The following is a 13,309-nucleotide window of genomic DNA, read 5'->3' on the forward strand; positions in this document are numbered from 1 at the left end:
CTTCAGTAGACCAAATCACAACTTGGCTGATGGGCATTTCAGACATTTTGCCAAAATTTCATATTTGCAGTATGAAATTGGGTCCATCATGGTAATTTAACTTATTCAGGTGACCTCTGCGTGATTTTGGTAATTCGGGGGGTCTTTATTTGTCATTTTTCCTATTTTTTATATTTAATTCTTTTGGGTGAGAATTTAGTGCAGTTTTCCCAAAAAATATTGCCAATTGAAAGACAAAATTTAAAGTGAAAAAGAAAATCCTTATTGTTCATAGAACAATAGGTTGGTTGATTTGCAATATTAAATAATCGATAAGACATATGCATCCATCTTCTTTATTTATGAAAAATCATAGTAGTTCTTATATATACCAACAGGTTATTGGATTGATTTGGCGGGTATATCCATTGTCTCTAGCTTGAACACTAGTCATTTTGGCGGCACGCTGTTAGCTCTGAATGTCTCTTCTGTATGATTAACGTTAATCTATTAGCAATAATAATGTCATTGTGATCAACTGTGGGGCTGTTAATTATATATGTGGACCACTCCTAAACTGGCTTAACAATTAGGCTACTCTTGGATTTCTGTTCATGCATTTTTTTTTTCCCTTTGCCTGCTGAATAATCCAAACCACCTTAAATCCTTAATAAACTTTTGTTGCATGCTTATTTGCCCGGGTTTAAATCTCATGATAATTAACCTGACAAGAAAACAGCGTCTTACTCTTAAGGAGCTTCTCTAACAACAGACCTCCTTCCAGCAGATTGTGACCTGCTTTTCTTCTTTGCCTCTGAACGCCTATTTACGAAGAAACGAGGGGAACATTGCTTTTGCGTCTTGATTGTGTATTGTGTTTGAGCCATTGCTTGTGTCAGTTGGAGCTCTCACTTTCAGAAAACTTCTGGGCGTCGCGGGAAAGGAGAAAACGGACTACTGTCAGGGAAAAGTTAAGTGCAATAAATTGATTTTATGGGGAAAAAAAGGGGGGGGGGGGAGAAATTAAGGCGCGCCAGAAGTGGTCATTTTCGTGGGAAAAATGAGAAGGAATCCAAGAAAATAAAAAGATTGAAACACTGGCGGTTTGATTACATGAAATTGGAAAAATGAAAGTACGTGGGGGGTTGCTAAGTGAGCATTAAAGGGCATTATTTTGTTACCAGAAAAAGGAGGTGGGGGCATTATTAGGGTTGATGAGTCATAATCGCTTATGAATTTATGCTTTAAAAGCACCCTTTCGTCCGTGGCAGGGTGGAAGGACGAGAGTGACATTTCCTTCACACCAAAAACATTAGAACTAGTTCTCAACAAAAACATTCAACCAGTCTGACGTTGACAATATTGCCTTTCCCCTGTCAATCCTGCGCCCTTCACCCTTCATTATCCCTCATCTTCTCACACATACATGTCCTCTAAATTAAATCACGATTTGTGAATAATATGAATATTTATTATAAATTCGGCGTTTTTATGTAATTCTTTTTTGTTCCAGCTTCCTTATTGAGCTTATTATTTAAATTAGATCAGGAGAGAGCTGGTCATTGAAAGAGACCCTGTAGAGCAAACCTTGAGTGAGGGTATAACTATAAGAGTCAGAGAGGAAGATGCCATAGGCTCAACATGGGATTGTTACATAACGACGATATTTATGGAGAAAAATATTACATTCAGTCCTAATTATAAGACCTCATTTATAAATTATAAATAAAGTCTTATAATTAAGACTAAAGGTAATATAATTAACAACTCAAAGCAAAGAAAAACATTATGTTAATTATTATTCGAATGAAGCATCAATAAAAACTAAATAATATTACCTCTAATCCTTAATATAAGATCTCGTTTGACTTTTATTTCGGTCATAAATATAAGACCTAAATTCATTTTGTCTTTCATATTTATGCATTTTTTTAAAAATAGTCCTTATAATAATAGTAGTTCTAGCCAATACACTTGATTAGCGAGGATATTTTAGGAAATATAACACCTATTTATTACAAATAATTAATTTAATTTATTTTTTTAATCTTCTTAAATTAGTTAATTAGTTCTTATATTTAGGACGGAGGTATCATGTCTTTTGTAATTTCAAAAACAATTAAAATCTAATTAAAATCTATTTATTACGAATAATTAACTCAATTTATTTTTTTAATCTTCTTAAATTAGTTAATTAGTTCTTATATTTAGTACGGAGGTACCATGTCTTTTGTAATTTCAAAAACAATTAAAATCTAATTTGCAGTGATATGAGTTGAATAGTGAGTAAGAGGGGTGAATGAGGCGCCCAAACAGATGGAAGGGGAAGAGTGGGAGTTTAGTTTGGAGTCATTTTCAAGGCGTGCCAAGTTCAATCAGATGGCGGAGTTATCTGAGCATTATCCATCCATGGCATATATATATATAGAAGTATAGTAATAAATAGCAAGAATCATTCAGATTTTGGTTTGGTAATGGTCCCCGTGAAGCCGAGAAGATTAAGAAGCCTGGCTAGCTTTTAATAATTTGCATTATTATTTGTTTGTTGTGACGCGTCTTAGTCTTAAGTTTAGGAAACCCATACCATGCCATAGCATATGTACACCATTACCAATTGCCATCTGCCTTTCCTCTTCATCTCTCCATCAAATATCCCTTAACCCAATCATTTATTTATTTGGTTAGGCCCACCATCCCCCTCCTCCTCCTCTGCCAATTATTGCTCTCTCTTCACTGTCTCTGCGCTCGTTTACAGCTCTTTTTCACTTGATCACTAGTTGTGATATGATCTGCCAATCATTTTGCTACCTCCAAAACTTCGTCTTATCCTCAAGTTTAATTTTGGAAGACCATTTAATATCACCCGTTACTCTATTATTTCACTGGCTGAGGAGCTGTGATTTTGCCCATGACAGTATGCTCTTTGTCAGCTTTATTCTTTTACAGCTTCAATCACATGTTCTGGATCTGACCTCCCTCTCATATCTTGTATGCGAAATAATCGACTGAGACGAATGATACTGATCTTTCTTGTGACGATGGCATTATCCATTAAGAACCCGATAATTAAGTATCCTCTTTTTGGTCTTAAATATTACACTAGTTGATAAATTTATAGTTTGGTCTTGATATTAAATTTCGATTCGCTGATTTTTCTCATCTCTTTTTTTACATTATTTTTATCTCATTAATTTCATAGTTTTTAATTTCTCATTCCCTTTTCTCCCACGCTTAATATTTTCACTGGTGGAGGGGAGAAGAAAAGTGTCGTACAATTTTTGCATAATAATGACAAATAACCAACCTAATTTATGTGTAGAATCGAAGAGGATATTTCACAACTCATCAAATACGCCTTTTAGCCTAACCTCTTAGTTAAATGGCACTTCAACTGATAAGAGTTCGGTCGAGTAGAAGGTGTTAGTCCCTTATAGTACGGTGAATCAATATTTAAATTCTTATTTTAAAAAAATACCCACATTTAGTTCCTTACATTACTTTGACACGATTACCTCTAATAAGAATATACTCTTGCTTACTAAAAAAAATGACACTTCATATGGACTTTTATTATAAGTCATAGGACTTGTTTGAAATGGCGATTAGATTTAAGCCTTCAAAGTAACTCTTCAATCATAATTTACGAAATAATAAAAATATGAAGGAGTTTTATCTCAACAATATATGAAAGTATTTATAAAGAGCAGATGCAAACAAACTCAAACTCATGATATATTATTTAAATGCGGAGGATAAGAGACGTGTATAAATGGTTTTGAAGTCTGATGGGGCTCTCGATTCCCAAGCACCAAACCCACAACTCATTGGTTGATTATTCCTCCTGCTCTGTGACATTGTTATTGTTTGGTTTAATAAATTAAAACTCCATAATGTTGATGTACCCCATTTAATTTGTTTAGCCTTTAATTTGGAGCCTAGTCAACGTATGTTATCACTACTACTTAATCATTAAACATCCTCCACAAGCAATTGTCCCCACGTAATTTGGATAACCACGAATGATCCCATCCCATCCTGTGACTTGACCATTAACGTTAATTAACCTCACTTCAAACCCAACTGTCAATGGACGTCGTCACACCTAGCACAACGATCGCACATTTGTTGGCCGTCCAGTATATATGATTTTTCTCCACTAAATTAAAATACACACGTAAGTCGTAACTGTAGTTATTTTCTCACCATCATCAGGATTGTCTATATAAAACATTTATGCCCGTAATTAAATTTAAAAGATTTTTAAACTTTCTAATTTTAATAATTTTATGAAATTACTTAGTTTTTCCTAATTAGATTTGTATTATTGAATGTGATATTGCATCTTTTTTTTTTTTTTGGGTCAAGCGGTAGTTGGTTTGAATAGTTTCCCTTAAGCAGGAGCTATAATCCCACATGTAATAGAGAGGATTACTGATGGAAGAGACAAATTGTATGTTTTTGTCCATTGTTCTTAAAATGAAATGATAATCATCTATATATATATATATATATATATATATATATTGAAACGAGTTCTGTTCTATTATATCTTCTCACCAGTACTGTGTTTAAAAAATCCAATTTATGTTACGTAGGAACCATTCATTTTTGTATAGAGAAAAACGCGGCCATCCACCGGCAGTGATTGACGTGGCAGGTTGGCGTGAAAAGATTTCAGCATCTAACAATCTAATAATCCAGAAGAAAAATAACAATAATGAATAGGAAAATCAATTTATATAATGGAACTCTCTGGACCAAAAAATTAATATTATACTCTATACGTAAGCCAAATGAATCATATAAATTTATATCCATACTTTATACTAGGATTTCACTTCAGATCACCGACTTGTGTGTGAGGCGGCCAGTGTTTACATGAACGCCGGATTATATGATTCTGGAAGCGTCGAAGCCGTGAAGGCATTAACACGGCAAATTGTGATTAATAATAAAATAAGCATTTTAAATGATTAATGCAGATGAAATGTGCTGTCTCAAAAAAAAACAAGAAGATATATTTATCAAACTATTACTGTTTATAAACTAATAAATAAATAATTAATAGTTGATGACTGATTTCCACTCATATATGATACAAACCTTACAAATTTTCTGGACGGTAAAGCCATTCTAATCACCCTCAATTTAGGGTGTGTTTGGATGAAACCAATCCGTGGTTTGGAAAAGTGATTCTGGAAATAGATTCTGTGAGAGATTATGTGAAGATAGATTTGTAAAAAAGTGATTCTGAGAAGTGAGAGTGTTTGGATAGTTGTTATCAGAAGCACTTTTTATATATACAAATTACTAAAAAAAAAGACATAAGTTAATATGATAATTACAGAAAAAATAGATTTTATGATATATTTTAATTTGAAGGAATAAAATTGTTAATAATATATTTTTTACCAACATAATTAATAATACATAAGATAATATAATTAATAAATAATTAATGTGTATATATATTTATAAAATATAAGATTAAATATGTTTATCAAAAAATATTTTATAAAAAAAAACAAGATACATATCATATAGGCTCTCACACTCTCCTTTTTTCTCTAAAACAAAAAAAATTTGCTTTTTCAAAACCATGGTTTTGGTCAAAAGGTTTTGACCCAAACCATGGTTTTGGTTTTAGAGAGGGTATTTGGGTTGACCCCAAACCATGGTTTGGGGTGTCACCCAAACACACCCTTATAATAATTTATTGACCTGCATGTCAGTTTTCGTCCTTGTAAAATCTTTATTTAATGTGACTGATTCCCTTCTTTCAAGGCAATCTCGCCATAAATTTAGGCCGCGTTTAGCAACCCATCACTTCAGAAAATATTTTTAATTATAGTAATACAACACTGCAATTAAATACAGAAATAAGCAATAATAAAAGATATTTTTTATGAGCTTTGAATTAATAATATGTGATAACAGTAATTTTTGTTGTTGCCAGCCATAAATAATTTTCTTATATACCATAGATAAAAAGGTTTTAGTGCTGAAAACAAGACCCTCCGCATACATTATATATATATATATATAGACACATTTTATATATGTAGTCAAAGTAGACCAATCGAGCTTAAGCAATAAGAACTGGAAAATATGTATCACCGTGAATGCATAGTAGTCCTCGTAAATTAATTGCAAATTTAAATCCCAAAACACATAACTCTTGCACACTTGTACTTGCAATGGTAAAGTTGCTCCGCCTGTGCACTCGCCTCTAGTTTCTGCCTACATTGATGTCAATAACCATATCATTGAATTTATATAATTAAAGACACTCACATGTTTCAAAGTGTAGTTAAAATTTCTCCAAATTTAACGGATTTTTTTTTTACGTAGAAATTTAATGGATGTTTATTTATTTTATTTTTTGCTAAGTATATGTATTCTCTTATCAGAGATAGTCCTATGTGAAGTATTATCAGACACTAAATGTGGACATTTATCCTAGTTAAAATTTAAATTTTGATTCATCATATTATATTACAGGAAACTAACTTTTTTTTATTAAACTCAATTCTAATTGGTTTAACTGACATTTATAATCCAATAACATCACACATTTTCCATCTGGGCTGTAAAAATCGGAAAAAGATGCCTTTGGAAGCCCCAATCCCTAAAGGCTATGCTACGCAGACCACAAGAAACAGTAAGATTAAAAAATGGATTAGAGGAGGGTGGGTCCATCCTCAAAGCACAGCGTCAAAGACGTTCGTTTCATTGAATATTGTTCTGAGCCGTGATGGGTGGGCTCCCACCCGTCCCGATTCAGACTGCTCCTGCACTTACTGGCTGTAGTTATACCCACGTGCTCGAATCGATTCCCTTCTCTCGTCTCTACTGTCTGCACAAAGTCACAAACCAACAAATGTACTTTTTTATTTTCTTACAAAAACAATATTCACAATAATAAAATAATAAAAGACCTGCAATCTTGTCATTTTTTTATCCCCACGTGTTTCAATTCCAAGGTCTTCATATGATCCTTCATCCGCTCCCCACTCCTCTTGTGCTCCCCTTCTCTGCTATGGTTGTGCCCTCTCACGCTCCGCTTCCCGGCCAGATGAATACTCACAAATATTCGTTTTCCATGGCGATTTTATTTTTATTATGCGCTTTGATCCCCAGAGACTCGGCAGCCTCGCTCGCCCAGCCCTTAACTCTTAGTTCCTTATCTTACGATGGCGCCTTCATCGCCGACCGGAGATGTTACGATCCGGAAGACGACGAGTCGACGACTGCCATGTCTTCGGCAGCTTGCAAGAACCAGACTCACCGAGGGACGGCGGCGGCGGAGGACTGTTTGGTGTGGAGCAAGGAGTGTTCGGAGACGGTGCTGAGCATAGCTCGGTTGCCGGAGATGGGAGAGTGGTTGAAAGGTGTGAGAAGGAGGATCCACGAGAATCCGGAGCTGGCTTTTGAGGAGTACGAGACGAGCCGTTTGATAAGGGAGGAGCTAGATCTGATGCAAGTTAGTTATCGATATCCTCTCGCCAAGACCGGAATTCGAGCCTCGATCGGCACCGGGGGACCACCGTTTGTTGCGATCAGAGCTGACATGGATGCGCTTCCTATTCAGGTTCGTTCCGCCTGTACTTTTTTTATCTGGGCAAACGCACTGCCGTACTTTGATTTTGATTAGCTTATTTCCTGTGCATTTTGGGCTTCTGCTCGTTGTCTCGTTGTGATGTTCAAATGATTTTCTCCCACCCCTCTTTTTACAGTGTAATTTATAAATTACATAATTATGATTTTTTAAATTTAATTTTAAAAATAATCACATTGAGTAATTAGACATGATTTTCAAGGTGTTTGATGCGTTTTAATAACAGCATTTTACATGTTTAATCTTTTATATCTAAACTTATCTTTTTTTAATGGCGACATGGAATATTCATTCTTAGTTAGTTCTGATTTGTCTGTCAATCTTCTGACACAGATATTATTTGTCTGATATCTTGTCAGATCTGCGTCAGATATCTTATAAAACGATGTACTTGACTGTGTACTTTATATCACCTGAAAAAAGATTACAGAAAATGGATTATTTATTACACTAATAGATTTTTTTTTCTTTAAAATGAGGCTATATTTAAATGTGAAGCAAGATGTGCAATATCAATATAAAGGTGAGATTGTATTATCACAAATCATGATAATAGAATTACTGATACCATATAAATAAAGAAGTGTGGTGTTTGTTACAATGAATGGTAAAATTTGGTGGGGTATATATATTTTGGGTGGATATGAAATTGAAAGTGTGTGAATTTTATGGGGGTGGCAGGAAGCCGTGGAATGGGAGTACAAATCCAAAGTTGCCGGCAAAATGCATGCTTGTGGGCACGACGCCCATGTGGCCATGCTGATTGGTGCTGCCAAGATCTTGAAGACTCGTGAGCATCTATTAAAGGTCTTGTTCTTTCCATATCATCTTTCCTCTCTGTTGCATACGTACATCTTTCATCCTCCCCCTGCACACGCGCACTTACTTCTCACCTCTTGTCATCTGCTTCTTCTCTTTTTTTTGGGTACAATTGCCATTTGCTACATTCATTCTCATCACTTCATTCAGCGTCTCCATTGGTTTCCGCCGGCCCAAAAAGAACCACTCACCTAGTTAAATCATCTTTTTCTTAGTTATAAGAACATAAAGACAAGTTCTTCGCAATCCGAAATTTTAAGGTAAATTACATATTAGTAAAATATAGATATAATTAGCGAAAAAAATATATAATTAATATTTATAAGTTTATAAATAATTATAAAAATTCTAAACCCAAATGCCGGGTTACTTATTTTTAGACTTATAAACCGACACTAATTAAGTGGAGTTACTCAATTACATATAAAAATCGTTTTGACAAGGTGGAACGCAAGAGAGCAGAGTATTCTATTTTTTTCCCTGTACGGCGAGGATCACATGGGCAGGCCTCCATTTCTTTGAGCCAGACTGTTAGATCGGGTGGGCTAGATGTATGGCTCACTGGTTCACCGAAAGCACCCAGGATAAATGTGTAGCTCCATAGGCTTGCCTTCGTAATTGTGGACCATATTACTGTGGATTATCGGATATTTTGTCCTAGGTTTCGTGGGGGTAATTTCCTCTTCTTGTTTTTCAGAAGGCAAGGGAAAAAGACCGTTTCTTTTCACGTTGAGTGTGAATTTTAGAACTGCCAGTGCCCAGCGTTTTTCCACCAAAATTTTGACTTTGAAAACGGCAGAAGTAGTGGGATTTTTTTTTTTTTGGACTGAGAAGTCGTGGGATTTAAAGGTACAGGAAAGCCTCACGCGTAACAGTAATACAAATAGCCCTTTTGTCCCGGAATATGGGGAACTACGCAGTCATACGAGACCCTTCGTTTGGTTTAAAAGCCAAGTTATCACCCTCTTTTCTACTCATCCAAATTTATTATACAGCCTTACTTGTGGATTTAAAATATATTTTGATATGATGGACCATGCTGCTTTTGATTTTGAATTTTCTTTTTTATTTTTCCCATTGATCATCTGTTTATTTATTTACTAATATACATATAAATACATATACATATATATATGCATATTTTTGGGCCTTCAATATATATATATATATATGCATGAATCTTGGGTATTTGGTCAACTGATTTATATCAACAACTTTGCAAAGTCTCCCTTCTCTGTATCTGCTTCTTTCCACCGAGCTAATATCACGACGGATACCTTCTACCAACGGCATGTTGAGCCATATTCATTTTAAATGAATTTTATATGTATTTTTTTTAAAAAAATAATTTCCCAAATTCAAACCTTCTTGCAACTTATGGTGTAAATTTTCAAAGAGTCCCGTTTTCAAACTTCACATTTATTCATCTATTTCGTCCCACATAAATGTGTGCGCGTGAGAAATATCACCATGCCATTTGGCATATTCATTTTTAAAATAGATCTTTCAACCGTATTACATGAATGAAAACCGTAGGGCATCTCCTTTCAAGACTTCCTGTTAAGTGGTTCATGTATGTGCGCATTGATTTGTGCGAACACAATTATATATAGAATACACGGTGGATTCTCTAGCCTGTTTTGAGCCTGACAGCCCACTATAGGGCCACATATGTCGCATCTTTGTCGGTCATCTCATGATAAAAGCCCCCGCAAAAAAAAAAAAAAAAAAACACAAAACCTCACACACGACACCCAGATATCATGCATGCATGCATACAGATAACATACATACTTAGGGCCACGTCTTCTTTCTAATAACGTGGCTGAAAACTCCCATTATATATCTCGCATGCATGCAGTGCATATTCATCATGACGAGTACGATAAGGAGTTTTGATGACCCATATATTACCCTGTTTATTATTACGAATTAACGAAAGTACAGTAAGGTACATTATGTTCTTTGCCATTTGTTGGTTTGAAAATTGACTTTCAAGTACTGCAGGTGTGCAAATGAGCCAACAAAATCTAGTTAATGATAAATAGAAAAAAAAAGAAGAAGCTATATCTAATTTCTATTCATTATAGAATGTTAAAAAATGCCCCACACTATTAATCATTAATATAAAAAAATGGCTTGTCTTACATTTCATACAGTGCAGATTATACCCACATTTTAGTTCAGGCATTAAATCCATGTATTTGCTATCATAATTTTTTTAATAATTGATTTAACTTTTTTCCCAAAAAAATACTCAATGCGTCTGTGTTAGAGAAATATCAAATGCTTTAACACATTAATACCATACGGCTGTCTTGTCCTAATAAAGAGAATGTGATATCGTCAGAGTCACTGATACTTGAACATAATATACTTTTTGTAGATAATTTTTGCAATTAAATATTTGTTGTGCCTAAACTAAAAATATGGGCGGGCATTATCTGCAGCTCGAGTGAATGAATGCCATGGTAGATGCCATAGCCATTCTGCTCACATATTAAAGGCTTGTTTGTATTGATTTATTTGAAATACAAGATAAGTATGTAAGAAAAATTTTATTTTGATTTACGTAAATTTAGTTAAAAATCTATTTTAAAGGGAGCTCCAAACCGGCCTTAAATATTTTTCATTGCTTTTAGTTTCAACTTTGAAAGCCCTAATTTCGCGGGAAGGAATGGCATCTGCCGCTTTACTGTGCGAGAACTTGTTCTGAAATATTATAGCTTAAAAACTAATGGTGGTAGAAGCCTGTAATAATGCTCACTTTGTCTTGTATTGGACACAACACGTCATTCAATACTGCTCAGGAGCTTTTTCTTCCTCATTAAAGAGAAAGGCATCTCGGAGAATGGGACCACCAAAAAACTGGACAACGAGCGCCCACGTTTTCTGTCCATTGAAAGCCACTGCTAGGGAACAAATTCAGTTTTTTAGATGCCCCTAGCCAGCGCCGGTGCATCGGAAGGTGGAATTATTACAAAAGCAAAATCATATGATTATTTTAATTTTTGCATTATGTTGTCTTTTATCAGAATCAGAATCTTATCCTTTTAGGTTTAATACTTACCATAAAGTTAACAGCGACGGTAAAATCTTTTTCAAGTCTTTCAACAGACTTGTTACTAGCAAAACGCTAATGCCATCTCTAATGTTTTTTTGGTCTATATACTAGTCTAAAATAATCTCATCTCGGCTGATCCTGGGGAGACCTTTACCGTAATTGGCATACGGCAGATTTTAGGTGTATGCTATTTGGTTCTTGATACATGGAGGTTTATTCACGTACTTGATGTAATTGTGATCTTTGTATTGTCCATCATAGGGAACCGTCATTCTGATATTCCAGCCAGCGGAGGAAGCAGGTAATGGAGCAAAGAGAATGATGCAAGACGGTGCCCTAGAGGATGTGGAGGCTATATTTGCGGTTCATGTGTCCCATGAACATCCAACCGCTATAATTGGATCGAGGTCTGGACCTCTGCTCGCTGGGTGTGGATTTTTCAGAGCAGTGATTAGTGGGAAGAAGGCTCGTGCCGACAACCCACACCACTCTGTTGATCCTGTTTTGGCCGCTTCTGCTATAGTGACCAGCTTACAGGGTATTATCTCTCGGGAAGCCAATCCATTGGACTCACAGGTCTCACCTTTTGTGTCTATTTAATCCTTTGGGTGTGCGCGCGCTTGTTCCTCTTGAACAATTTCGTCGTTTCAATGAATAATCCAGGTCGTGTCGGTTACTTCATTCAATGGAGGCGACAGTCTCGACATGATACCGGACACGGTGGTCCTAGGTGGAACCTTCAGAGCTTTCTCCAACGCTAGCTTTTACCAGCTTCTTGGGAGGATAGAGCAGGTTAGCCACCCCAGTATGAATAAGTTTGTGTTTCTCATGCTGAAAAAAAGGAACCAAGCTAACTGTGAAAGAAATATGAACATGCCTAGAGGAGTGCCTTTTTTTTTTTTGGGGTCAAATTTTATTTTTCGGACAAGACAGCAGCAAATCAGTAAGTGAAAATGCATTGGGTCTGGCAGGTCATCGTGGAGCAGGCCAGTGTATACAGATGCTCGGCAGAAGTGGACTTCTTTGAGAAGGAATATACCATTTATCCACCCACAGTAAATGATGACCGAATGTACGAACATGTGAAGAAGGTGTCCGTGGATTTGCTGGGTCGATCGAATTTCAGGGAAGTTCCTCCGATGATGGGTGCCGAAGATTTCTCGTTTTATTCAGAGGTGGTTCCGGCAGCCTTCTTCTACATCGGGGTTAGGAATGAGACGTTGGGATCTACTCACACGGGACACTCCCCATATTTCATGATCGATGAGGATGTTCTTCCCATAGGCGCTGCCACTCATGCCGTCATTGCAGAGAGGTACCTCCTCGAACAAGGTTGATGTCCAAAGCAGCAATGTGTTTCTCAACTTGTACAAAACCGAAGCGCAAAACTTCATCCCCTCTTTCTTGTGGCTTTAGTTATCGGTTAAGGTTGTGAAGCCATTCTTTTCCCGTGTGGAGGGTAGGTATGCCCATGGGGCACCAAAGTCTGCGTTATAACGTCAGCGGTTGTTTAGTATCTCCCCTCCTTATCTTAGTTTCGGAGACAGATGTCTATAAATATAGAGTAATAAACAGGTTCATTTTATTATATCCTCATAATGGTGATTGACCTTCATTCTTCTCAAATCATTTGAACAAGAGAATTCTAATGTTGGAAAGGCCATTATGCATATTCCTGCGAATGCAATTTACAAATGACCAGCTTATACACGGAAAAAATAATCTCCACATACAAGATCATGAGAAAGTGGTCAGCTTCCCTCCCATAACATACTACTGCGAATGCTGGCTACTTGAGTAAAGTCAAACTAAAGAGATGTGTGAAAGGA

General features: G+C 35.9%; 1 protein-coding gene across 1 annotated transcript; it reads left to right on the forward strand.

Moving 5' to 3' along the window:
* The first annotated feature begins 7,003 nt into the window (after positions 1 to 7,003).
* Positions 7,004 to 13,106, forward strand: LOC114716662 (IAA-amino acid hydrolase ILR1-like 6). The gene is made up of 5 exons (XM_028901693.1): positions 7,004 to 7,570; positions 8,279 to 8,404; positions 11,742 to 12,056; positions 12,144 to 12,272; positions 12,452 to 13,106. The coding sequence occupies exons 1-5, from the start codon at positions 7,019 to 7,021 to the stop codon at positions 12,815 to 12,817; spliced, it is 1,488 nt and encodes a 495-aa protein (XP_028757526.1). The 5' UTR covers positions 7,004 to 7,018; the 3' UTR covers positions 12,818 to 13,106.
* Positions 13,107 to 13,309: the final 203 nt, after the last annotated feature.

This window comes from Neltuma alba, unplaced genomic scaffold, assembly GCF_004799145.2.
Source record: "Neltuma alba isolate B1F8T4 unplaced genomic scaffold, ASM479914v2 tig00011685_pilon, whole genome shotgun sequence".
Taxonomy (NCBI): domain Eukaryota; kingdom Viridiplantae; phylum Streptophyta; class Magnoliopsida; order Fabales; family Fabaceae; genus Neltuma; species Neltuma alba.

Excerpts from the sequence above, each read along its gene's own strand:
- LOC114716662 (XM_028901693.1), top strand. The coding sequence starts at position 7,019 with ATGGTTGTGCCCTCTCACGCTCCGCTTCCCGGCCAGATGAATACTCAC. Across the intron at positions 7,571-8,278 it reads TGGATGCGCTTCCTATTCAG|GAAGCCGTGGAATGGGAGTA; the intron begins GTTCGTTCCGCC and ends TGGGGGTGGCAG. Across the intron at positions 12,273-12,451 it reads TTCTTGGGAGGATAGAGCAG|GTCATCGTGGAGCAGGCCAG; the intron begins GTTAGCCACCCC and ends TGGGTCTGGCAG.